General features: G+C 41.6%; 1 protein-coding gene across 6 annotated transcripts in view; it reads left to right on the forward strand.

The window, feature by feature from the left end:
- Positions 1-23,727, forward strand: part of LOC115086957 (DNA helicase MCM8-like) — a 200,697-nt gene that overhangs the window by 100,087 nt on the left and 76,883 nt on the right. For all 6 annotated transcript variants that reach the window (XR_003855373.1, XM_029593488.1, XM_029593490.1 and 3 more), the window contains 2 exons: positions 9,645-9,721; positions 13,479-13,668. Coding sequence is in view for 5 of the 6 variants with exons in the window: in XM_029593488.1 (XP_029449348.1) it covers positions 9,645-9,721; positions 13,479-13,668 (267 nt within the window). In the remaining variant the exon portion in view is untranslated. The remainder of the gene's footprint in view (positions 1-9,644; positions 9,722-13,478; positions 13,669-23,727) is intronic.

The following is a 23,727-nucleotide window of genomic DNA, read 5'->3' on the forward strand; positions in this document are numbered from 1 at the left end:
TATTCTGCGGCAGTAATTGCCATCTCACTCGACACTCGGAAGTTCTCTACAACCCTAGTGTATGTGCGGATCTGGAGAGTATTTGAGGCCTGGTGCGAGGAATGTGGTGTTCTCCTCGGGCGGTCAAAATTCCACTAAATCTGGAATTTTTGCAGGACAGCTTGAATAAAGGTTTGACCTTAACTCTTTGAAGGTCCAAATAGTGGCGCTCTCCTGTTTCAGGGGCGAGGTGAATGAACCTGCCTGTCGGCTCATGCGGCTGTGAACAATTTTCTGAAAGGAGTAAAGCACCTTGGGCCACTCCTGCAGTGGCCAGCTACCTTGTGAAATCTTAATATGGAATTGGAATTTTTGGCATGGCCGTCATTTTGGCTGCTGTGCAGTCTTTCCTTGAGTTTATTAACCTTGAAAACAGTATTCCTGGTGGCTATATGCTCAGGACGTCGCATCTCTGAACTGAGGCTTTGTTGGGTCAAGAGAACCGTTCCTCCAGATGACTCCAGGAGCGTTACAGCTTTTACCGTTTCATCCTTCTTGCCCAAGGTAGTTTCAGAGTTTCATTTGAATTGGTCCATTTCGTTGCTATCCCTAGGTAAGTACAAGGACGTGGAAGAATACTGCCTACTCTGTCATTTGAATGTCTGTAGACCTTTGGTGCAGTATCTGGAAGTTTCAGAACCGGTACAATAGACGGGACCGCCTGTTTGTCCTTCACAGTGGAAGAAAGCATGGCGAACCAGCTTCGCGGGCTACCATAGCTCGCTGGATTAAGGTGGTGGTCATGGGAGCCTATGTGGAGGCAGGAAAGCCATTACCTTCTCAGGTTAAAGTTCATTCCACTAGGGCTCAGGCGGTCTCATGGGCAGAAGCTAGGCTGATATCTCTCATCGATATCTGACATGGTGGTCCTTGCACACCTTCTCCAGGTTCTATCGCCTAGACATACAAGCCTGAGAGGACGCAGTCTTTGCAAGGGCGGGGTTAACCCCTTTTTTTTTATTATTTTTTTTTTTTATTCTTCGCACCCCTGTTTTCTGTAAACCGACATGATGTGAACGAGTTCATGAATGCCGGTATAAAAAAACCTTAAATAAAAAAATAAAATAAATAAACCAGACCACGGGAAACTTCCTGCCCCAATTGGGAGTAGCTTTTGTACATCCCATTAGTCCTGTGTCCATCTGGCTACACAATAGGAAATGGAAAATGCATTTACCTGATAATTTAGTTTTCCTTAGTGTAGATAGATGGACTCAACATCCTGCCCATGGCTACCCAAAAACAGTCAAGTATACATACATCAAGGGTTCTAAACACAGGTAATTATAGCAATAGACAATATATAAGCACAAAACCTGTGTATATAGTATTTATCAAATTTTTATTTTAACAATTTATCAAAATAGCTCATAAAAATTGTCTCTAAATGACATCAAGCAACAATATATATAATTCATATAAATCATTCACTCTTACCATTCATACTCAGTACAAAAACATATTATTTATTTTTATTTATTTAAGTTTTTTATATACCAACATTCAAGACAAAAGTCCCATCATGCTGGTTCACATGAAACAGGAGTGCAAAATAAACTTAAACTTGAACAATAGTGCGGAAAAGCAGTTACATGTAACAAGGAAAAATAGAACTTGGAGTGAGAAGGAAAAAGGAAAGGAAAACCAGCTAATTACATATAATTACATTGTAAGAGGTAGCTAATAGTGATATTGATGGTGATGTGTGTTGATTGTTAGGAGTTAAATAATATTGGAGTTAGGAAAAGCCTGCATGAACAGCCAGGTCTTGAGTCTTTTCTTGAAGGTTGAGAGGCTGGGTTCCATTCTAAGATCTGGGGGGATGGAGTTCCATAAGGTAGGACCGGCTGTGGAGAAGGCCCGATTTCTTAGCGTAATGTGTCTGGTAGTTTTGGCTGGGGGTACTTGAAGTGATCCTTTGTAAGCATCTCTTGTCGGTCTTGTTGAAGGGGGAAATGAAGGTCAATTGGGGCTAGTTGATGGATGTTTTTGTATATGGTGAGAATGGCCTTGTAGATTATTCTGAAGTGGATGGGTAGCCAGTGGAGGCCCAATAGGATAGGGGTTATATGGTCTCTTCTCCTGGTGTTAGTGAGTATACGGGCAGAGGCATTTTGAACCATTTGCAGTGGTTTGGTGTGTAGTGAGGGGAGACCAAGCAAGATGGAGTTACAATAGTCCAGCTTTGCGAAGATGATTGATTGTAGGATTGTTCTAAAGTCATGAGTGTGGAACAGAGGTCTTATTCTTTTCAGTACTTGGAGTTTATAAAAGCAGTCTTTGGTGGTTTTGTTGATGGTGGCTTTCAGGTTCAGGTGATTGTCAATTAGAACTCCTAGGTCTCTCACTTGTGTAGTTTTTGGTATGGCTGGATGAGTGGGGGTGCAGGGACTGTTCTCTGGTGTGATGAGTAGTAGTTCCGTTTTGGATGAATTTAGTACCAGGTTGAGGCTTGTGAGAAGCTGTTTGATATTTTGGAGGCATGTTTCCCAATGAGATAGTGTTTTCGCGAGTGACTCCTTGATGGGGATCAGGATCTGGATATCATCCGCGTAGAGGAAATGTTTGAGCTTGAGGTCAGTGAGAAGTTGGCATAAGGGTAACAGGTATATGTTAAATAAGGTAGGAGATAGGGATGAGCCCTGAGGGACTCCTACTGACGCGGGGTAGAGTGAAGATTCTTTGTTATGAATCTTAACCTTGTATCCTCTATTGCTGAGGAAGGTTCTGAACCACGAGAGGGCAGTGCCTGAGATACCTATGGCTATTAGTTGGTTGATGAGAAGGGAGTGATTGACGGTGTCAAATGCTGACGAAAGGTCCAGTAGGATCAGGAGGAAGGCTTGTCCTTTGTCAAGGCCTAGGATGATGTGATCTGTCATGGAGATGAGGAGTGCTTCCGTACTTAAGGTTTTGCGGAATCCGTATTGTGATGGGAATAGGAGGTTGTTGTCTTCAATGTAGTTTGAGAGTCGTGAGTTTACCAATTTTTCCATAATCTTGGCTATGAAGGGGAGGTTAGCGATCGGTCGATAGTTGTTGGGATCGTTGGGGTCGAGATTTGGTTTTTTGAGTAGGGGTTTGAGTGAGGCCAGTTTGAGGTTTTCTGGGTAGAGTCCTTGTGTGATGGAGCAATTTATGATGTCTGCCAGGATTTTGGAGATAGAGTCTGGAATTGATAAAAGAAGTTTAGCTGGGATGTGATCCGAAGGGTGAGAGGAAGGTTTCATTTTCCTTAGAATTCCTTGGATCTCAATGGATGAAGTTGGATCAAGTTCTTCTAATCGAGTATTGTTGATTGTGGATTGAGGAGTGGTTGGTGGTGCAGTGGCGTTAGTGGGGAGCTGAGATAGAAGATTGCTGATTTTGTTGCTGAAGAATAGTGCTAATTCTTCAGCTTTCGATTGAGCTTGGTCATGTGCATAATGCACAACATATTGCACAACAAATTTCACGTTACATATTACAGACAATATATTAAAATGATTCATTAATCTATTATTCCCCAAATACTTTTATTTCATATTTCCTCTTATATATCCACGGTGGTGTAATCCTTCCAATACCATATCTTCAATAACTTCCTTCAATTTTTCTTTTAATATATTCCTCTTCCCTACAAGAGACTCCTGTTTCACCACATGGTTTCATCAGGGGATGTAACATTCGTTTGACACAGGATCACTTCACACCAAATCACCACTGATATCCCAAGGGGTCACTCATTTCAAATGTTCACATCTATAGAAATATTTATCATTATACCAAAAATATAAGAATCTAAATTGGAATCCACAAACCTCCTTCGCAATATTACCTCAAAAAATCTTATCAATAATTTTTTTTCATATATATGTATTCCCTCTGGTCACAAAATGTCACACAAACAATTGTGAACACCGGACAATCACCAAGCTTCTTACCTGAGCAAGACTTTAACTGGGGTATAATATATATATTATAAAATATATTATTGATAACATATTTTAATCCAGAGAGGTGGGTTAATTCATCCTGTTGTATACGGAAAACCATTTATGGTACGCAAACTTGCTTTTTCCGTCAATAAGCAGGCTGAATTAGCCATGATGAATGGGGAGTCCCACGCTGAGGGTTGTAGCAACCTGGCCTTCACCATGGAGAGTAGACTACTGTGAGAACAGGTTATGCAGAACTACTTGTCTGAATTTACTGTCAGTTGTTGAGAGATTGTCCAGATAGTAGTGGGGCGTAAAGGTCTGGATAGAGGACAGTGTTGCAGGTTTGTAGATATCTTTGAGAAGTACTTCTTGCAAATGGGAATGGGGGAGGCCATAGCTCTCAATTGGTGAGCTTTGACAGAGCCTGATTTGCAAGCCTGCTGATGTGAAGCAGTGCTGGATGCATTTCACTATCCAATTTGATATATGTTCAGCGACTGCTATTCTAAGTCTGTTAAGGTCAAATGAAACAAAGAGCTGGAACGCTTGGCGATGTGACTGAGTTCTTTTCTTATAGTAGGCCAGAGCTCTTTTGCAATATAATGTACGAAGGGTCTTCTCACTTTCATATGCATGTGGTTGTGGAAAAAAGGTAGGTAATATAATGGTTTGATTGATATGGAAAGCCAAGACCCTTTTGGAAGAAACTTCAGGTGAACATGGACCATCACCCTATTGTGAAAGAATTGCATGTATGATGTATAATGAACAAGATCTTGCAGTTCACGGACTCTTCTAGCTGAGGTCACTGCTACAAGGAAAAAAAACTTGAGAAGCCATCTCTAGAGGGTCAAAAGTCTGCTTCATCAACTGAGAGGACAACATTAAATTCCTATGGAACCGGAGACTTTTGCACCAGAGATTTCACATGGCAAAAACCTTTCATAATTCTCTATCAGTGGATGAGTAGAGATGGGTTTATTGTCTACCGTAACATTGTAAGCTGCTATGGTGCTGAGATGTACTCTTACAGTGGATATAGTGAGGCCCAAGTCAGAAAGGAAGGGCAAGTACATTAGCAAATGCTTGGGCTCACAAGAAAACAGATCCAAAGCATTATGATGGTATCTCGTGGAATATCTTTTCCATTAAAATCATAGTTTCTTCTAGTTGAGTGCTTCCTAGCTGAAACCACTGTCTTCAATGTCTCTGGGCAAAGAGAGAGCAGTAATTGAGCGTTCAACATCCAGGCCATCAGGTTGAGAGATGGAAGATTCGAATAATATAGCATTCCTTTGTCTTGATTTAGCAAAGTAGGGTCTGTCCCTTCTTGTTTGGGGGGGACTGCTAGAAAGTTGTACAAACCTTATCTGTTGGGGCCATGCTGGATATATGAGGATCAAGCGAGTGCGGTCTTACAGCGGCTTTTGTAATGTTTTAGCAACCAGAGGAAAAGCGTACATGAAGCTTGTTCCCAGTTGATCAGGAAAGCGTCTTGAGCTTACCTTAACTTGCTTGGTAGAGTTGAGCAAAATTGGTCAAGCTTTTTGTTCTACTCCAATGCAAAAAGATTGACCAGCGGACCTCATAAGTTAAATAGTCAGTTGGCTGCTGACTGTTACATAGACCACTTGTGTGGACAAAATACTCTGCTTATGATGAACTGGCATAGGTGTGAGCTCTTTATGCTGTGGCTTAGTTGACGCAGCCTCATAGGCGAACCTTCAAGGCCAACCCAGACAGCTGGCGAATGCTCCCTGATGCAGGACAGGCTGGAACTTCACCTATACCAGCCACCTCCCCTGCAAGTTGAGCCCTAGGGTTCTGGCGGCCGGAAGAACTTGGGTGGGTCCCAAGGGCAGTATAGAGAGCATGAGCCCAATGCCAGGTTCATGACAAGCAGCAGGCTGGTAATACTGGGACAGGGCAAGGGTCGGGACAGGCAGCAAGCAAGAGTAGTCAGGTCAAAGAGGCAAGCAAATGTGGTCAGGCCCAAAGCAAGAGGTCAGTATCAGGAAGTTTGACCAAAAATGGACAAAAACACACAAGACACTGAACAAGACAGGCTGGACAAGACAGGTTGGGTAAAGCAAAGTTGGACAACGCAAGCTGGGCAGGAACACAGAAACAAGAAACCAGGAATGCAGGAGCAAACAGGCACGCAGGAGCAACATGCACTGCTCTAAGCAGGAGACCTGTTGCTGAGGTGAGGCAGTGCTGCAAGGCCTTTGCTTAAATAGCATAATAGGGCTAACATCGTCAGGAGGCGCTGCTCTGAATTTCTTGCCATGGGGCCTGTATTATGTTCATGCCTAAGGGGAGGCAGCGGCCTGGCCAGAATGGCAGGGTTGGCGGCATGCAACAATAGTGGTGTCCTATCGTGACAGGAGACCCCCAGCAGAATTGGACATCGGCTGGGGTGAGTGCAGCGGCTCGTGGGGCATTCCTATGAGCCGCCAGATGTAACACTGCTGAGATGTTCCAGTATGTTGGTGATCCCTGGAAGATAGGGCAGTTCCTGGCTGCCCACTCCCAAACCCTTAATGCTTCCTGGCAGAGTCCAAAATCTTGTGCCTCCTTTTTTTATTGACATAAAAATGGCAACTTGGTTGTCAGTTTGAATCAAGATATTCTTTCTTTGAAGAACTTTGTCACAGTATATAGCTGTGTGGGTAATCAGTATGACGACTCCAGTCCAGGGCTCGATGCATCAATTGTGGCACCATAGGAGTCTTGTACTTTGGAGTTGAATGCCTGGAAGCCGCAGAAGAATGCTGCTTCGAGGGGCCTCTCTTGAGCTGCATTAATGATGTCTGTGTGAAGCAGGGATGTTTCATCGATTGTATGCATCGGTTGCATTGGGATGATTGTTGTGTAGGGGTTCTGAGTTTGTGTATTCTTGTATTGTGCATTGTGGGTCATGTTGTAATAGATCTGCTGCACTGCGAGAACTGTGCATCGAAGGAGCATGGGGCCCTATGTACTGAGGGCTTTGTTGCACCAAGTGCCCTGAGAGTTTGTTTTTGTGATGCAGGATCCTCGATGAAAAATGTCTTACACTACTTGACCTCACAATTTTGACATGCCTGAGTTTTAGAGGTGCTCCCATTCAATTCTTTTACGCAGCTCTTCAGTTCTCTGGAACACTGAGAATGCGGGACATTCATCCAAGTGCATAGCAATTTGCCTGATCGTGGTCAGGTCCAAGGCATCGATAGCACAATTTGTGCCCATCCATGAGGAACTTTATCTTGCCACAAATGCAGTTTTTGAATCCATTATCGGTAGCTTTCTTTTTGCCAGACATGTTGAGGAGGCAAAATCCTGTTTTGTTAATTCTTAGCACTGAAAAGTGCTGCAGAGGCAGTGAGGCAACTGAAAAAAAAAAGGTAAACACTGAAGAAAAAAAAATATTGAGAATATAGAAGTTTAAGATTTTAGAGAAAAATATCTGGAGAAACTGAGTACACCTCTATTGTTTTGCTTGGAAGGAAAATAACTGAAGAGGCTCACAAGGCAATGCCCACATGGGAATGCCTGCAAATGCTCAGAGCTAAAAGCTCTACTAGGTAGGAGAGACTAATCCACTTGGTGCTGTCAGATGATGTCACCCAGATGTTATAGCTAATTCAGCCTGCTTATTGACAGAAAAAATGAAAAAGATTCCTGCATTGTTCAAAGCACCAGTCAGGCTCTGATAAGCACTGAAGGATGATGTATCCCAATGCACTGCCAGTTTCCTCCTACCCAGATACTTAATCACCCCCCCCCCCCCCCCCCCCCCCAATTCCTTCCAGGCCTCTTCCCTGCTCCTATACAGGTTCTCTTCCAGTTTCCAGATCCTGGAATCTACTTTCCATCCTTCCCAAATCCTGCCATCTCCCCATTCCTTTCTCCCTTTCTCTGCCGCTATCTCTCCTTTCCCTCCCTAACTCTTGTAATCATTCATAAAATGTACACTTTTATTGCATTGTTTAGTAATATTTGAGCGATACACAAAATGATTGCAAGACAGAGTGGCTGATTTTTAAATTTGATGTCAGTATAAGGAAAGCCTTTGGAAATTTTGTTAACTCCATAGAATACACCTTTTTAATCTTGTCATAGTAAAGTAGACTCAAATGAAGAAGCCACACAACCAGATTTTGGTATGACTGGTAACTTTTTTTTTTTTTCAGCTGTTAAAAATTTTCCTTAGAGAGGGCATCCTTCTCCCATATATAAAAAAAAATAATTACAAAACTGTTAATAGTGACTTGACTTTAAACCAATTTATTTTTCTAATTAAGAAATATAGTTAAGAGTTCATTGTTTGCCCTACTGCTTGCACCTGCAGGTCTACTTACATTCTGCTGTCAAGAGTGATATATAGGGTGGACTTGACCCTAATACATTATGGGGATTTTTTTTGTTTTTAAGTATAGTAATCCTTTTGAGAAGAGAAATACTTTCAAATAGTATTTCAGTTGTATAAAGTAGTTGTTTTTGAAGTATTCAGTTGTAATGATGCCCATACAGCACTGTACACATACTGAAGGTAGAAATAATTTTATAGAAAAAATAAGCCCTCCTTTTGGCCCTTGGCCTTTTAATTAGATCCAGTAGAGATAGAAATGATTCCTGGCATGAATAACCTGAAAAGTTATTGCTGGAATTTTTATTTTTTTTTGACCCAGTAGTTTCCTCCTTCTTTTGTATTTCCAACTCAATCAGAACCAGGGCTGGTATCTGAAGCCATGAGCAATCATTCGCAACTGAGTATTTTTCCCCTATTTTATATTTGCCACGCTCTCCACATATCTTGTGTGATCATTGAAGTGACTGGACAGTAGTAGTGCACATGGACCAGGAGCCATTCACCAGGGCTTTATTTGGAGCCTTGCACTCATGTGCTCTGAATTCAGCCACCATGTGTCACCATTAAGCAATAACCATGACTCCCTTCTCCAGCCCTAGCCAATCTGGGGAGTGGAAGATCTGACTTTGGGATCAAACTGGGAACCTTTGCATGGCAGTGCACAGCATTTGCCATCGGGCTGGCCCAATGGACTTTGTTTTTAAGTTATGTTTATCATGAGTTGGTTTAATCGAAATGCCCATGTACCTAAGAATTTCAACGCAGAGCCAGAAAAATAGTTGGTTAGAGCTTTCCTGGTTCTCAGCTAGATACCAGAATTCAAGCTGCTGATGCTCCTTGTGACCTTGGGTAAATCACGTCACCCTCCATTGCCTCAGATATTAACTTAGGGCCTGATTTACTAAGACAGAATGAGAGAGAAGCCTTCATAAATCAGACTCTTAGACATACTTATTCTATCTGAATGTAGCACATCTTAAGCTACCAATGAAAAGATATGAGCAAAATCTAAAAAAGAAAAAAAAAAAGAAAATGTATACAGCTATCTAAAGAAATTTTAAACTTCCAGAAAACAGAGAAAAATATTTGAGAATGTTATCTGTGTAATTTGCACACGCAGTTATGTTAAATTGACAGGTTCTATATCTATAGCACCAGTACACTAGGCTGCATACCTCTGAAATGTGGTAACTTGGAAGAGAAAGTTCATTTTTCTGGTCGGCTCCATAGATATTATATAAATTTGAATATCAATGCCTTTTAGTTTCATATTTTACTGGTTGCCCACTAATCACATTTAAAATACATTTTCACTAACTTTGTTATAGGCACGAGCAAGGTTGGAGTTGAGAGAAAAATCAACCAAAGATGATGCTGAAGATGTAGTAGAAATAATGAAATACAGGTACTGATTGATTTTTTAAAACTATAAATTGTGTTAATACATGCTTTTTAAATTTTTCTTTTAGTATCTATTCTACTGGCCAGATTAATAAAACGTATATTCACACTATGGTTTCTCTCACTTTGCAAATAGAAGTATTCTGGTTTTTCCATCAACAAGCAGGGCTGAATTAACAATAACATGTAAGTGATGTCATCAGACAGTGCTGAATGGACCACTCTCTCTGAGCTCAGTAGAGCTTTTGCTCTACTGTTACGCCAAGAAAACTGCTTCATAAGTTTCTCAGTTTTTGTGTGAGCTGCAGCCTGGATGTGTACCCCTCTCTCTAAATGTTTTTTGTTTTTTTAATCTCTCAGGTCACCTTTTTAAGTTTTAAGTGTTACTGCTGCCTCAGCAGGTCTTTTCAGTGCTCAGAAAAGAAAATGCCAGGCCCAAAAAGCCAGTCATTGGCTTCAAGGACTGTATTTGTGGATGTAAGATATCAACTACTGACAGCCAAGACACCTGTTACAAGTGCCTGGGTCCTTCTGTATAAAATTTAAAAAATATATATTTTGGAGGTTTTCCTGAACTATGATTGGTATATTGAGTTGTATTCAGGAGCTTTCGGCAGTTTATGATCAATTCTGACATCTTTTCCTCCAATGTTTTGACTTATAAACTTAAAAGGATTCTTGGATTTTGTAATATGTAAGTTGTTGGAGCTTTTTATTTTGGTATTGTTCATTTAAGAGTTTTGATGCCTGACAACTGGTGTAATTGTGGCCGCATTCTCCCAGAACACAGAGGAATTGAGCCTATAAGATAGAAGAGCTCCAGATGCAGCAAAACGCCTTGTCCTTGGTAGACAGTGAGTCAGCTAAGGTGTCTGCTTCTGAGGCTCGCTCCTCTGCTTGTGCAGCTTGGGGGTGGAGCAGGTCAGGGAAGTGTCAAACTTCGAGTAAGCGAGCACAGATTTCCTTGGTTTGATAATGACCAAAAAAAACCGGTGGGAGAGGGAGGATCCAAAAGTTTCTCTCCACATGGAAGGAGATCACTTGAGACCGATGAGCTCTAAAGATTGCAGAGTGTTGTTACTACTTGCATTTGCCCCATCCACCAGTGCAACATAGCTATTGGCCTTCAATTTAGACCCATTTCACTCAGCCTAACTTTTGTCTTGAAGTGGACACGCTACTTCATCAAAGTGCAATTGAGCGAGTCCCTGTTTCAGGATGTGCTGGGGTTTTTGTTTTTTAAATATTTTTATTAGCATATGAAGACAATACTGTATTCATATAAATATAACTTTTAAGAATAACCTGTCACACAAGACACACAGATGACCAATTTTTCTTTAATTCCCTTCCTTTCCCACCACTCACCCCCCTCCCTGAAGAATCCAGAAGTCTCTCAACTTCACTTTCCTCCGGGAACTCTATCTCAGATTTGCATACCAGCGTTGACAATCCATACATTATAATTTGTGATTTATAAGATATGATTTATAAATTATATAATATAGACTATAAATTATAAATCGAATTCCGAACTTGGGGATGTAATCTTGACACACAAACCTCCCAAATCTCAACATTTGGTCAAATTTTTTAATTGGAGCTTTGTAGCTGACAGTATTTCAAACGTTAACATTTTGTTCAACCTTTGCCATTGCTTTACTGTAGGACTAACCTTTTTACCCAATGCGCTAATATTACTTTCTTCACCACCAGAAGTGCGTAATCAAAAAAAGTGGGAACACTTCAAAATGAATTCCCTCCACAGCATCCTCCCTGTCATCCAGAAGGGAAACTGGAAGTGCTCTCTAGGCCTTTTAACTCCTTTGCAGGAGCCACTGCAAAGATTAAGAGTTTAGATCAGGCATGAGCATTGTTTTAAAAATACCATTTTCGAAGCCCAGACAGATGTATTCCATACATTAGAAAAGGCGGAAGGAAGTCTAAACGACTACCGGCAAGGCTAAGAGATGAGGTGAAAGAGTCTATAATGGCCAAAAGGACATCTTTCAAGAAATGGAAAAGGGATCTGAATGAAGAAAACAGGAAACCGCATAAGCACTGGCAAGTTAGATGGAAAGCATTGATAAGGAAGGCAAAGAGAGAATTTGAAAAGAAGCTTGCTTTGAAAGCAAAAATGCATAATATCTTTTTCAGGTACATTTGAGGAAAAAGCCTGCAAGGGAGTCAGTCAGACCATTAGACGCTCAAGCGATAAAAGGGGCATTTATTTATTTATTTTAAATTCTTCTAGTCCGCCTATATAACAGTTTGTTAGTCTAAGCAGATTACAGAATAAAAAATCACTAACAGACGGAACGTAAAATCAAACTGAAGCAAAATCTTTGCTAAAAAGAGCTGCTTTTACATGTTTACAGAAAAGTTTAAAATCTGCCAAGTCACGAAGAGCTTCGGATAAGCATAAAGAGATATCCCTGATCGAAAACACCCAGTTTCTAGTGTCCTGATGATGTACATCCCTTCTGGATGGAAGTACTAGCAGTATCTTGACAGAGCGCCAACAAAGCCATAGCAGAGAGACTAAGAGGTGGATTTTCAAAGGGTTAGGGTAATATACGTGCGTAACCCCGAAAACCCGCTCCTGCACGCGCCGAGCCCTGGGCAGTGCGTATGTCCCGGGGCTTGAAAAAAGGGGTGGGAGTGTGGCCAGAGGCCTCCGAAGGCAGGCACAACTTAAATAATAAAGGTGGGGGTGGAATTTAGGTAGGGCTGGGGGCAGGTTAGATAGGGGAAGGTGCGGGGTGTGAAAGGAAAGTTCCCTCCGAGGCTGCTCCGATTTCGGAGCAGCCTCGGAGGGAGTGGGGAACGCCATCGGGGCTCCCCTAGGGTTCGGCGCGCGTGAGGTGCACAAGTGCACGCCCCCTTGCGTGCGCCAACCCCGGATTTTATAACATGTACACGCATGTTATAAAATCGGGCATAGATTACAAAATCTGGCCCTAAATGAATTCTTTGCTTCGGTATTCACTGAGGAACATGTATGAGAGATACCCTTGCCAGAATGACAAAGGTAGTGATTCAAAGGAAATGAAACAAATCTAGGTGAAACTTGATGATGTATTAGGGTAAATTGACAGACTAAAGAGTACATGCCAATCACTGGACCAGATGGTATACATCCCAGAGTGCTGAAAGAACTGAGAAATGAAATTGCAGACCTGCTATTGGAAGTTTGTAAACTATCATTAACATGGTCTATGGTACCTGAAGACTAGAGGGTTGCTAATGTAATGTAACTTTAAAAAAAAAAAGATGAAGGTGTGATCCAGGAAACTATTGTTTTGTTTTGTTTTTTATTTAAAAACTTTTTTCTATACCGTCGCTAAGTTTTATATACCATTGCAACGGTTTACAAATAGGCACATTAGACTAAGGTAAGTAAATGTAGGATATCGTACATTCTAACAGGTGCCAATAAAGTTCGGTTACAATTTCATAAATAAAATCATTATTTGAGTAATGTTGGTCAAGTCAGGTATATTATTGAGATACTATCGCTTTGAAATATTACTTCTTAAATGTAGGATTGAGTAAATTCATTCTCATCTGCATTGTATAGTATATCCTATTTTTTTTCTAGGTTTTTTTTTAGTTAAGTAGCAGATTGAGTACAACAAAACTGAAAAAGAAAAAAAGTTTGTAAAATGCAAAATTAGGTTGTGAAAATCATTTGAGGGAAAGCTGCTTAAAGGAGTGTGGTTTGTTTGTACAACCTGTTTAAGCCACTCATTTCTGATTAGCCTGTTAGGCACCTATTCGGATGAGTTTGGGAAACTGGACTTTGAGCGCTCTCAGCACGGCTCCGGAATGAGCAATAGATCAAAAGCCAAAAGATTTGTTTCTGCTCTAAACAGCGTTGTGGAAAGGACCTACAACAACCTCTTTGAATTTCAAGAGCTTCGGCAGATTGCAAAGGAGATGCAAATAAAGGTAAAGTGTTGTGTAAAAAAAATTATATATATTATGCCTTGTTATTTTCAACAGGACACTACAGGTAAAATGTTTTATGCGCATAAATGGCCTTTTATAAACCTGCCCACTTGATATGCGGGCAAACCTGCATGCATATGTCATGAATGCGCATTAGTTTATAGGGACTGTGTGGAGATGCTGCTGTGGGCAATTGGGGAGGGGTTTGGACTTGCACGCATATTTTTGAAGACTCAAACATATACTGTATGAGATGATAGGTGTAAGTATGTGTGGGTAAACTTGGTGGAATAATTTTTGAAGTGGATTTAGGAATATAAGTCCACTTTGAAACTTGTTATAACATATGATGATACAAAGTTTATTTATTTCAAGAGGTGTATGCAGCCTATTCAAAGCCCTAGGTGGCTTACAACATTACTATGCATATTAAATTAAAATACAAAACAAGAATCAAATCAGTATGAATCTATTTTTGCAAATCATCACAACAGTGGTCCTCCGCGATCAAATGCCAAATAAAATAAATATGTCCTGAGTAGTTTTATAAAAAGACTGTGTATAGTTAGTCATCCGCAAGGTCAAGGGCAATGAATTCCTTAATATAGGACTGGCAACAAAAAATAGTTTCTCTTAGTTAAGCCAACTGGACCTGCTTTATAGAAGGTACAGCCAAGAAGCCTCTTTGCACTGACTGAAGGGCACGAGTAGGATTATAGATGTGGAATTGTTCGTTAATCCAGGGCAGCGAGTTTGCTTTCAGCATCTTATAGATGAGTAGTGCAACTTTAAACTGAATCCATTCTGCAACAGGCAACCAGTGCAGTTCTCATAGCACAGGAAAGATGTAAACACTTCAGTTTAAGCCAGGTATCAGTCTAGCAAATGAATTCTGCAAAACCTGTAGGACATGTAATGTATTCTTGAGCAGCCCTAAGAGCAAAGTGTTAGAATAATCTAATGTTGGCAATTCCAAGGCCTGAACCACAGATTGAAACTCCTGAAACCCCAGAAAGGAACACAATGGCCTCAACAGTCACAGTTTATAGTAAACTGATTTGACAATGGTTTTGATTTGAGACAACCTATTCAGGTTAGATTGATGGACCACAAGGCTTTCTCTGCTGATCACTGCCCTTGTACAGACTAGTTCTAACACACCGTTCCCCACCCAGAGTGACTGGCATTGGTGGTGACAGTTGTCCAGGCCAGAATGTCTAAGTCCACACCTTGACTTAACTTGTCTGGAAGGAGCCACAAGGAAAGACTGGATCGAGTGAACTCCGTAAGAGGGAGAGGTAACTGTAATTGGTCAGCAGGATAGTAAAGCCGACCATAGAGGTAATGGAACAAACTCCAAGGTGAAAGCCTTGTAAGTAATCCCAGACCTTAGGTACCCGCTTCTTCAGCAATCCGCAAACTTGAGCTTGCAACTTGGAAATCTGCTTTTTGGTGAGGAACACCTTCCCCACCCTTGTATTGAAACGTGCCACCAGGAATTCCAAAGTCTAGGAAGGGACAAAGATGACTCTTGGACAGATTGACTATCCACCCCAACGATCTCAGATGCCAGAGGACTAAGTCCACTGCCTTCCAACAAAGTGTTTACGATTTCACCCAAATCATCCAGTCGTCCAAATAGGAGTGGACCAGGACCCCTTCTGTCTGGAGAGTTGCAGCCACCATGACCATTATCTTGGTTAAGGTCCTGGGTGCCGTCACCAGACCGAAGGGCAGTGCACAAAATTGAAAACGTTCTCCCAGAATCATGAATCTCAGCTATCTCTGATTGGGCCGGATTCCTATGTGCAAGTACGCGTCTGTTAAATCCAGGGATGCTAGGTACTCCCCCCCCTTGTACACCGAGGCAATCACTGATCGCAGGGTTTCCATTTGGAACAGAGGAACCTTCAGGGCCATGTTCACCTTTTTTAAATCGAAGATTGGATGGAATGTGCTCTCCTTCTTGGGAACTTTGAAATAAATGGAATAGCGGCTTGTCTCCCACTCCTCCAGGGGCTTGTCTCCCACTCCTGCACAGGTGACAAATGCGCTCTCGCACTGCTAGCTTCTTTTCTTCATAAGTGCATGGGGAAACCATAAACTGATCTCTTAGCGGCCGAGCAAATTCTAAAGCATAACCTTGTTTTATCACACTTAAGACCCACTGGTCCGATGTAATCTTGGTCCACTCCTAGTAGAACAGAGCCAGCCGGCCCCCTATCACTAGAACCAAGGAGTGGACTGGGCTCGCATCATTGGGCTGATTTGGCTCCACCTCCACCTTGGGAAGAGCCATCTCTACAGGGCCTACACCCCCAAAAGGACTGGTTCCAGGATGGTTGTCTGCTCAGATCTGCCTCTGAGTACTCCTCGATGCCTTGTGTGCCCGAAATCACCAATTCCCTCTGAAGTGGGAATGAGGAGGAAAGGAACTTTTCCCTTTTGGGCTTATCTTCTGGCAATTTATGGACCTTATTCTCACTGAGAAACTTGATCATCTCCTCCAAGTCTTTACCAAAGAGCAGTTTCCCTTTAAAGGGCAAAGCTCCCAACTGAGACTTGAATGAAACATCGGCCGAACAATTCTTCAACCAGAGGAGTCTCTGGGCCGAAACTGCTGACGACATAGTCCTGGAGGAGGTCCTGAGGAGATCATACAAAGCATCCGCACTATATGCCACAACTGCTTCCAGCCCCTCTGCCTGTTGAGTCTCAGATTCAGACAAGGACCTGTCCGCCTATAACTGCTGCATCCAGCTTAAGCCTGCCCTTGACATAAAACTGCTACATATAGCAGCTCGAACACCAAGGGCAGACACCTCAAAACAGCCTGCTGGACCCCGGAGGCCATCCATGACCGGGTCCACTGTTCCCAATTTGGATTCCTCTCGCGGGACCTCTAAGCCCAGTTCCTCCAGAACTGTAGGTATCAGGGGACCCAGCTCCTTGTGGAACACCTGTACTACCTTCGGATCATCGCAGTCGACTGTTGAGTTCTTCGATAATGCCTGATCCGGGTCCTGATCCACCAAACCTGGATCTGACCCCGGAGGGTCCTGCACTTGCCGATGATCCGCTTCGGAGGAGCTGTCTGCGGCGGGCGGCAGCACAGGTTTTGGAGTCGCCTGACCCCCATGGCCCCGCATCCCCGGAGGGCCTGGATTTCTTTGCCAGCCTTACGGAAGCCCCCTTTTCAGATATGCACTGCACAGTCTTCCTGGCCTTCTAAGCTCTCTGCAACAAAAGAACAAAATCTGAAGAGAAAGTAGAAGAGGCATCCAAGACCACCTTGGGGGGCCCCTCAGTGCCTGGACCTCCCCCAGAGGGTCCCCACCACTGGAGATAAAGGAGGAGGGAAATCCCCCATCCCATGCAGCAGCCCTGAATTTGAATAAAATGGCTGCCGTTCCTGTGCTTAGCGGAAAGGGATTGTCAGCAGGCTGCCATGCCGGCGAGAGCCTCCCAGGCTCACAGCACTTGGCAGACTTATCTGCTGCCCTGCTCCCCGAAGTGCCCACCCCACCAGAGAGGCACCAGCAACATTTGTTGTTGCGCGCATGCACGCGTCCACACAGGCTAAACCATGCGGCATGAAAACCGGTGCCAGGCAGCAAGAGCAAAAAGCTGCCAGAGGAATGGGGAGACAGTAACTGAGCCGCTCTATCGAGTAAGCAGCAGAGCTGGGGTAAAAATGTACTGTCCTATAGCAAAACCTGTTAGTTCTATTGCTGAACTTTCCTTTTGTTCACTTTTCCTTTTTTTTTTTTTAAACAAAAGCTTTGTTATAAAGTAAGCACTTCCCTGAAAGAATGGCTGTAGGGTTCAGTCTGTCCCTCAGGGTGAGTGAACTGGGACCCCCAATTTTCAGCCCTGTCCAGCGATAAAGGAATGATCTCCTCCGCTGGTCTACCTCAAAAACCAGGGGGATGGCCCCACCAGGACCTAACAACCCCCTGGGAGGCAAGCAGGGCTGACTTCTGTAGTCCACTTCCTTTATTTTATTTATTTTAATTTTTTAAGTCAGACTTGCAGGCTTTGCACCTCCACCATCTGCTGGAGACAGAGAAATACTGAGGGACTGCAGGTGGCACTTTGTGTTAAGTGGCAGTGTCAGTAAAACTTTGTATCTCCATCTGCTGGAGGGGAGGCAAAACCCAGGAGTCTGGACTGATCTGGGTACATAACAGGGAATATAATATATATATGTTGCCGAACTTGCTCCCAAGCTCCAATTTACGTGCAAACAGCCCATATCACCTTCACCGCCTGTACCACCCCTTTCTCCGATACCCATTGCTATGTCCCCATCCAATAATTTTTGATTGATTGTCCCTACCCAAAAAAAATTTCCCCCTGTCTCCTATACCATAAGAATTAATAACACATATAGATTTCTCCCCCCCTTCCCACATCTCACAGTGATCTGCAAACATTCCCTAGCTGATCAAACATCCTCCAGAGGAAAAAGCCATTGAGGCAAGTGAACTCCAAGCCAAGTGGGCATGAAAAATTGAAAACAGTGATATCTTTAAAATAATAAAATTAAAATAGAATAAGAAAAATATGAGCAATTATGCACACTCATGATAACTCAGAATCTTGGGCATCAAATTTTTTAAAACTGTAAGAAATGATGCAAAACCGATAAGGAGTCTGAGGAACTCCTGAGCCTTATATATATAAAATGAACTATATCACAAACAGTCGCTAAGCCAAAGTAGCAAGTGAAATATCCTGTTCATCTGAGGAAAGTCCAGCGGGTAAGAAGACACACTTGCTCATGTGGCATCCTTGGATGAGGTTGATCCTTCTGAATTTCTTCATAAGCGTCTGCCTCCCTTCTCGATGCGCTGCCATTGTGGGTGTTCCTCTTTCTGCAGAGAAGGGGCTTTTGGCCTGTGTCTTCTTTCAATTTCAGTTAAGCCTGCATCCATTAGGGCTGCCTTGGCCTCATCTACCGTTTTCACCCGGGATGAAGTTCCAATAATGGAAAACTATAAGCCAAAGTGATGCAGCCAGCAGTATCGTATGTTTTTCTTACACAGGAAACCAATAATATCACAAAGATCCTGATGCTTGCAAAGGGTAATTTTGAAATACGTTGGCGAAAATTGCTATTTCCTGACTTTCCCACTTCCAGGTCATTTTGTTTCCTCGCGATGTTGTAAATTTTTTCTTTTATTGCATAGCTATGAAAGCAAGCTATTATGTCCCTGGGTCTGTTAGCCATTTTCTGCCCAAGAGAGCCCTATCCAATGTAATAGATACAGGCTGATCCTGACCATTTTGTTCTGGGGAAGGCAGTAAACTTTGACAGATCTGGATCATGACTGACTCACAGTCCAAGAATTCAGTAGACTCTGGTTCTCCCCTAAAACTTGGTTACTCCATCACGATCTATTTTCGAGATCTTCTAATTTATCTAATAGTGATGTACATTCAGATTGTAAAGATTTGTGCTGTCCTTGTCAGTGCAACCCTTCAGCCTGTGCCTCAGTTTTGTTATCAGTTTCATCCAAACGGCAGCCCATTTTAGAAATTTTCTTTTCCATTTCTGCCATCAGATCCATCATTTCTTTTTTTTTTCTAATTTTTGATATCTTGCCTTAAATAGCAAAATCAGCTACGGAATTCCGTACAGGTAGGCATTTCATTCTCAGGGAGGAGCTACACCATAGGGGCCTACTTCTGTTTCAGTGCTACCACCTGCTGCCATCATCTCGGGTTCAGCCTCCCGACCTTCATAGAATTGATTCTCTTTGACCAACATTTCCTGACTTCAGAGTACAAATACAATAAATTGAGTTAGAAATTGCTCTAGGATGCCCAAGATAAAATTCTGATTTGCCTGCTTGTTGGAGGAGCACCGATTTAAGCTGCCGAGTGCCTCGATGTCATTTCCTCCTATTTTTTTTTAAATTTCAGCTACCATTTCACAGTCTGTTTCTTGGCCAGATGGCCAGTAGTATATACCCATTGCTATACTCTTATTCGCCACCATTACTGGCATTATTCAAAAAGGCTCAGATGACAGTGATAGGCAAGAGCATCAGCACGAGCAAGTTAGATGTAAAACAGTAACAGTAGTAAGACAGGCCAAGAGAGAATGTGAGAAAGTGGTTCTTAGTGAGGCAAAAGCTAATAAAAACTTTTTCAAGAACATTTGAAGCAAAAAACCTGTGAAGGAGTTAGCTGGCCATTAGTTGAGGAGCAAAAGAGGTGCTCAGCCAGAGGAGCTTACCTCCTTCCACTGGCAGCCTGCTGCAGTCTCAGCTGTATTTGAATTAATATTTATTCACTTCACTGCTGACCACTGATTGGGACCAGTATCTGAAGGTGACAAGTTTTTATTTTAATTTTCATGGGAGTTTCAAGGTTATAACAAACATCAGTGGAAAAATGACATTTTCAATTACTTATCTCCTGTGTGTTATAAGTCATTTTTCCACTGATGTTTGTTATAACCTTGAAACTCCCATGAAAAATAAAAACCGAGAATGAAGGTCCCTACCAGTCTGTTTAGAAAGGCCGATCATTTTTGTCCTCTTCAACAGCCCTTGGAAAGATGAAGCAGCTTTGAAAGTTTCCATAGCCAGGTGGATAAAGGAAGCGCTTAGTACAGCATCTATCACTAAGGGGTTGCTGCTGCTGCCCAGGAGTCTATGGGTATGCAATTCCAGGACACAGGCCTCATAGTAGGTGGAGCTTCAGTTGACGTTGCTAATGGAAATTCGCAGGTTTGCCACTTGGGCCTCCTTGTATTCTTTTTCAAGCTATTACCATCTGGATTCTTGAGCCAGGTTGGATACAGAGTTCAGCTCCAGCATTTTGAGAAGCAGGACTGGCAGTTCTTGCCCAGTCTGAAGGATTACTTGGATAATCCCCATAAGTCTGGATTTGGTCTAGTTGAAGGAAGAGGAAGGAAAAATGAGTTCTTACCTGCAGATTTTCTTTCCTTGAATCCAGTCAGACCAGTCCAGAACCCACTATGATGCCAGATGTTTCTTTTTTCTGATTGAGATGATATGCAACTTTTGCAGGAATGAGAGGGTTGCAGTTGGCCATGGTTGGTCTGGTTCAGTTAGCTATCATCCTTGTGGAGTGCATTTTCAGTTACATACCTTTGAAGCCCCCTAGTCAATAAGCCAGTTCTATTTCCCCATCTTCTGGTAGGGGAACATATATTCATGCATCTGGACTGGTTTGGCTGAACTCCAAAAAAGGAAATTAGCAGGTAAGACTACATTTCTTCCTAATTGGGCCAATATGATAGATATACTTGTGATAGGTTAATAGCTTGCTAAGTAACTCAAACACTTTTTGGAAGCAACAAACAATATCAAAGCATAATTTTTAATGAAGTTTATTTTCTTAAGGGGTTTTTTTTTAAAACAAGTTATTTTTGTGTTTTCCATACCACCTACCTAAAATGCCTCTCCAGCATTATGAAATAAGATGTGATTATGTTCATTTACTTGATTAAACATTTCACATAACGTGGTGTAAGTCTGTCATGGCATTAAGTTTTAGGCTTTACATTCTCATATAGTATGCACATTGTTGCATTTTGCATAGTGGTCCATATTTGAAGATGTTTTTCATTTTCAGTTACTCAGACAAAAACATTCAATGGAATATTTCCCCCCTCACTGGCTAAATATTAACCAGGTAGCATTTTACCTGGGTTGAATTTAGCCTGGTAAAAAGAGGGAGGGCGGGGGCATTTCGGTGGTGAGACTTAATTTTAGATGGGTTGTGCTGATGTTGAGCACTACCCAGCTAAACTTACATGGGTGAGTTTGGTTAGAGAAAATTGTAACCTAAAGTTATCCAGATAACTTTAGGTTAGTATGTTTGTTGGCAGACTTAGTTAAGTCCCACTGAATTTCTCACCTAAAGTTACCTGGGTAAATTTCTGCTTCCCATGGTGCTGAATAGAGAACTCATAATAGCACTTTCTGGAAAAGGGATTCTTGTCAAAACAGCTGGCGTCTGTACAGTTTGTGTAGGATTAGTCCAATTTCTCATAACCTTGTATAAAATATACAGATTGACAGATGAGAGAAAAGCTGCCAGTTTTTCTGATACAGTTCTTCCAGTGGTTTCCCATCTTTTTCATAGTCTGCTCACTTTAAGGGCTTGATTTTCAAAGCTATTGAAGTGCATACAACACAGTTTATACATAAATTGCTGTTCTAAAATTGACCTGACTTAGGGGTCATTTTCAAAGCAATCTACATGCATAAAACATGGTTTTATGTGCGTAAATAGCTGTTCTAAAATTTCACCAACCTATAACTTCAACCCTTTTTTGCTGCCCATCATACAAGGCACTCCTGGCAAAAGCCTTCATTTGCCTTCTGCATAATTATGTGATTGAATCCACATAAAATATTGTCAAAAATGTTTTTTGTTGCAATTAAAATATTCATTTAGCTTCTGTTGTCTCTCTTTGTCTGTAATATGTCTTATAAAATACAATCACTTATCTGGCTTCATTTTCTTGTGTACACTATCTGCACCCCAACACAGTCCATGTTTTGGAAACTAATTTGCATCAGGGGGATATTAACTTTCAATTTCTATTGCTCGTTCCTCCATGGAAGTTCTTCTGAGGTCAATGTCCTAATAAGAGCCAACATAATAAACAATATAAATCAATTGATAGTTTTAAAATAAGACATCTCATTACTAATTTATAAGCTCAACTAGGCAACATAATTTCTTAATTAAAATACAGGCTAGCTCCATAAATAAGCAATACCTTGAAATCCTCCTGTTATCATTTTTACTGATTTAACTGCCTCTCTGCTTGATTCGGTGCCAGCATATATCAGAAAGTGAATGACACTGAAAGGAAGTCTACAAGGGCTCTCAACTTTTTATACATATCCAGGATCAGTGTCAAAATGATTAAAAACTGAAAATAGTAATGAATCAGAAAAAAAAAACAGAAAAACTCAAACATTTCAATTAAGAAAGTCAAATTAAGAAACTCAAATTATTGCAAACATCTCTACTGTGAGATGAAGCACACCTGGCATTGTAGTATTTAAACTAAAAATCCAGAATTGTTCTCTGATGTTCAGCTGCACTTGCTGATCCCCCACCTCTAGGCAAAACTGGTAAACACTCCATCTCTCTCCACCCCAGTGGAAACTTTTAAACGCACGTCTTTCAGATTAAAAAAAAAAAATGTTGCACAAACGTTGCCCGCATCTTCTTTATAGCTAAACTTTTATGTTCAAACAAGTTCTGATTTTTCCTTCTTGTTCTTCCAATATATACTTTCTGACGTGTAAGTTATGCCATCCAGAGAGAAAGTGTAACATTATGTAAGTGAGTATGTGCACATGGTATTTTCAAAGCAAATTTGTGTATGAGCTTGCTTAAAAATACTGAAAAGTCTGCCGATTATACAATATACATGCAGACTTTACAAGTTATCCAGGCTATTTGAAAATTGCTTTCCTTGTATATAAAATGCACATGACCTGTTTCACATGTACTTTTACACAAACTAGAGAGAGGTGTTCAGGGATGTAAATTGACCTTTCACTCATTTTAAAAAGCATGCGTGTATTATCAATCATTTTAAAAGGTATGCGAGTATTATCATCCACACAAATTATGCAGGTCAGTTTGTGCACACATCATTGCACTTACATGGGAATTTTCAAAACAAACGTGCATAAGTCTGTATGTACCTTTTATGCTCAGACTTTTACCCCACTTTGCACAGTTGTAAAATTACCCTCTAAAGTCCTCTATTTCAGCCTCCATCTCTGCCCATTCCCATCCTGTGCACTATTAGCCTCATCTATGCAATCCTTCATTTTCCTTTCTAATTTGCTCCCTCTCCTGTCACTTTGCTTTGTTGCACTTACTGTGTGTGATAAGTGACTTCTATTTCCACCTTCAAATCCTTCCTCAAAATTCACTTCTTTTGCAGAGCATTTTACTAACCCCCCAACTATACCTCCTCTTGGTCCCCCCCCAAGTGTCAGTAATCATCTAGCCACCCTTAATTTCACACACATGTTCCTAGGTTATCTT

Source organism: Rhinatrema bivittatum, chromosome 3, assembly GCF_901001135.1.
Source record: "Rhinatrema bivittatum chromosome 3, aRhiBiv1.1, whole genome shotgun sequence".
Lineage (NCBI taxonomy): Eukaryota > Metazoa > Chordata > Amphibia > Gymnophiona > Rhinatrematidae > Rhinatrema > Rhinatrema bivittatum.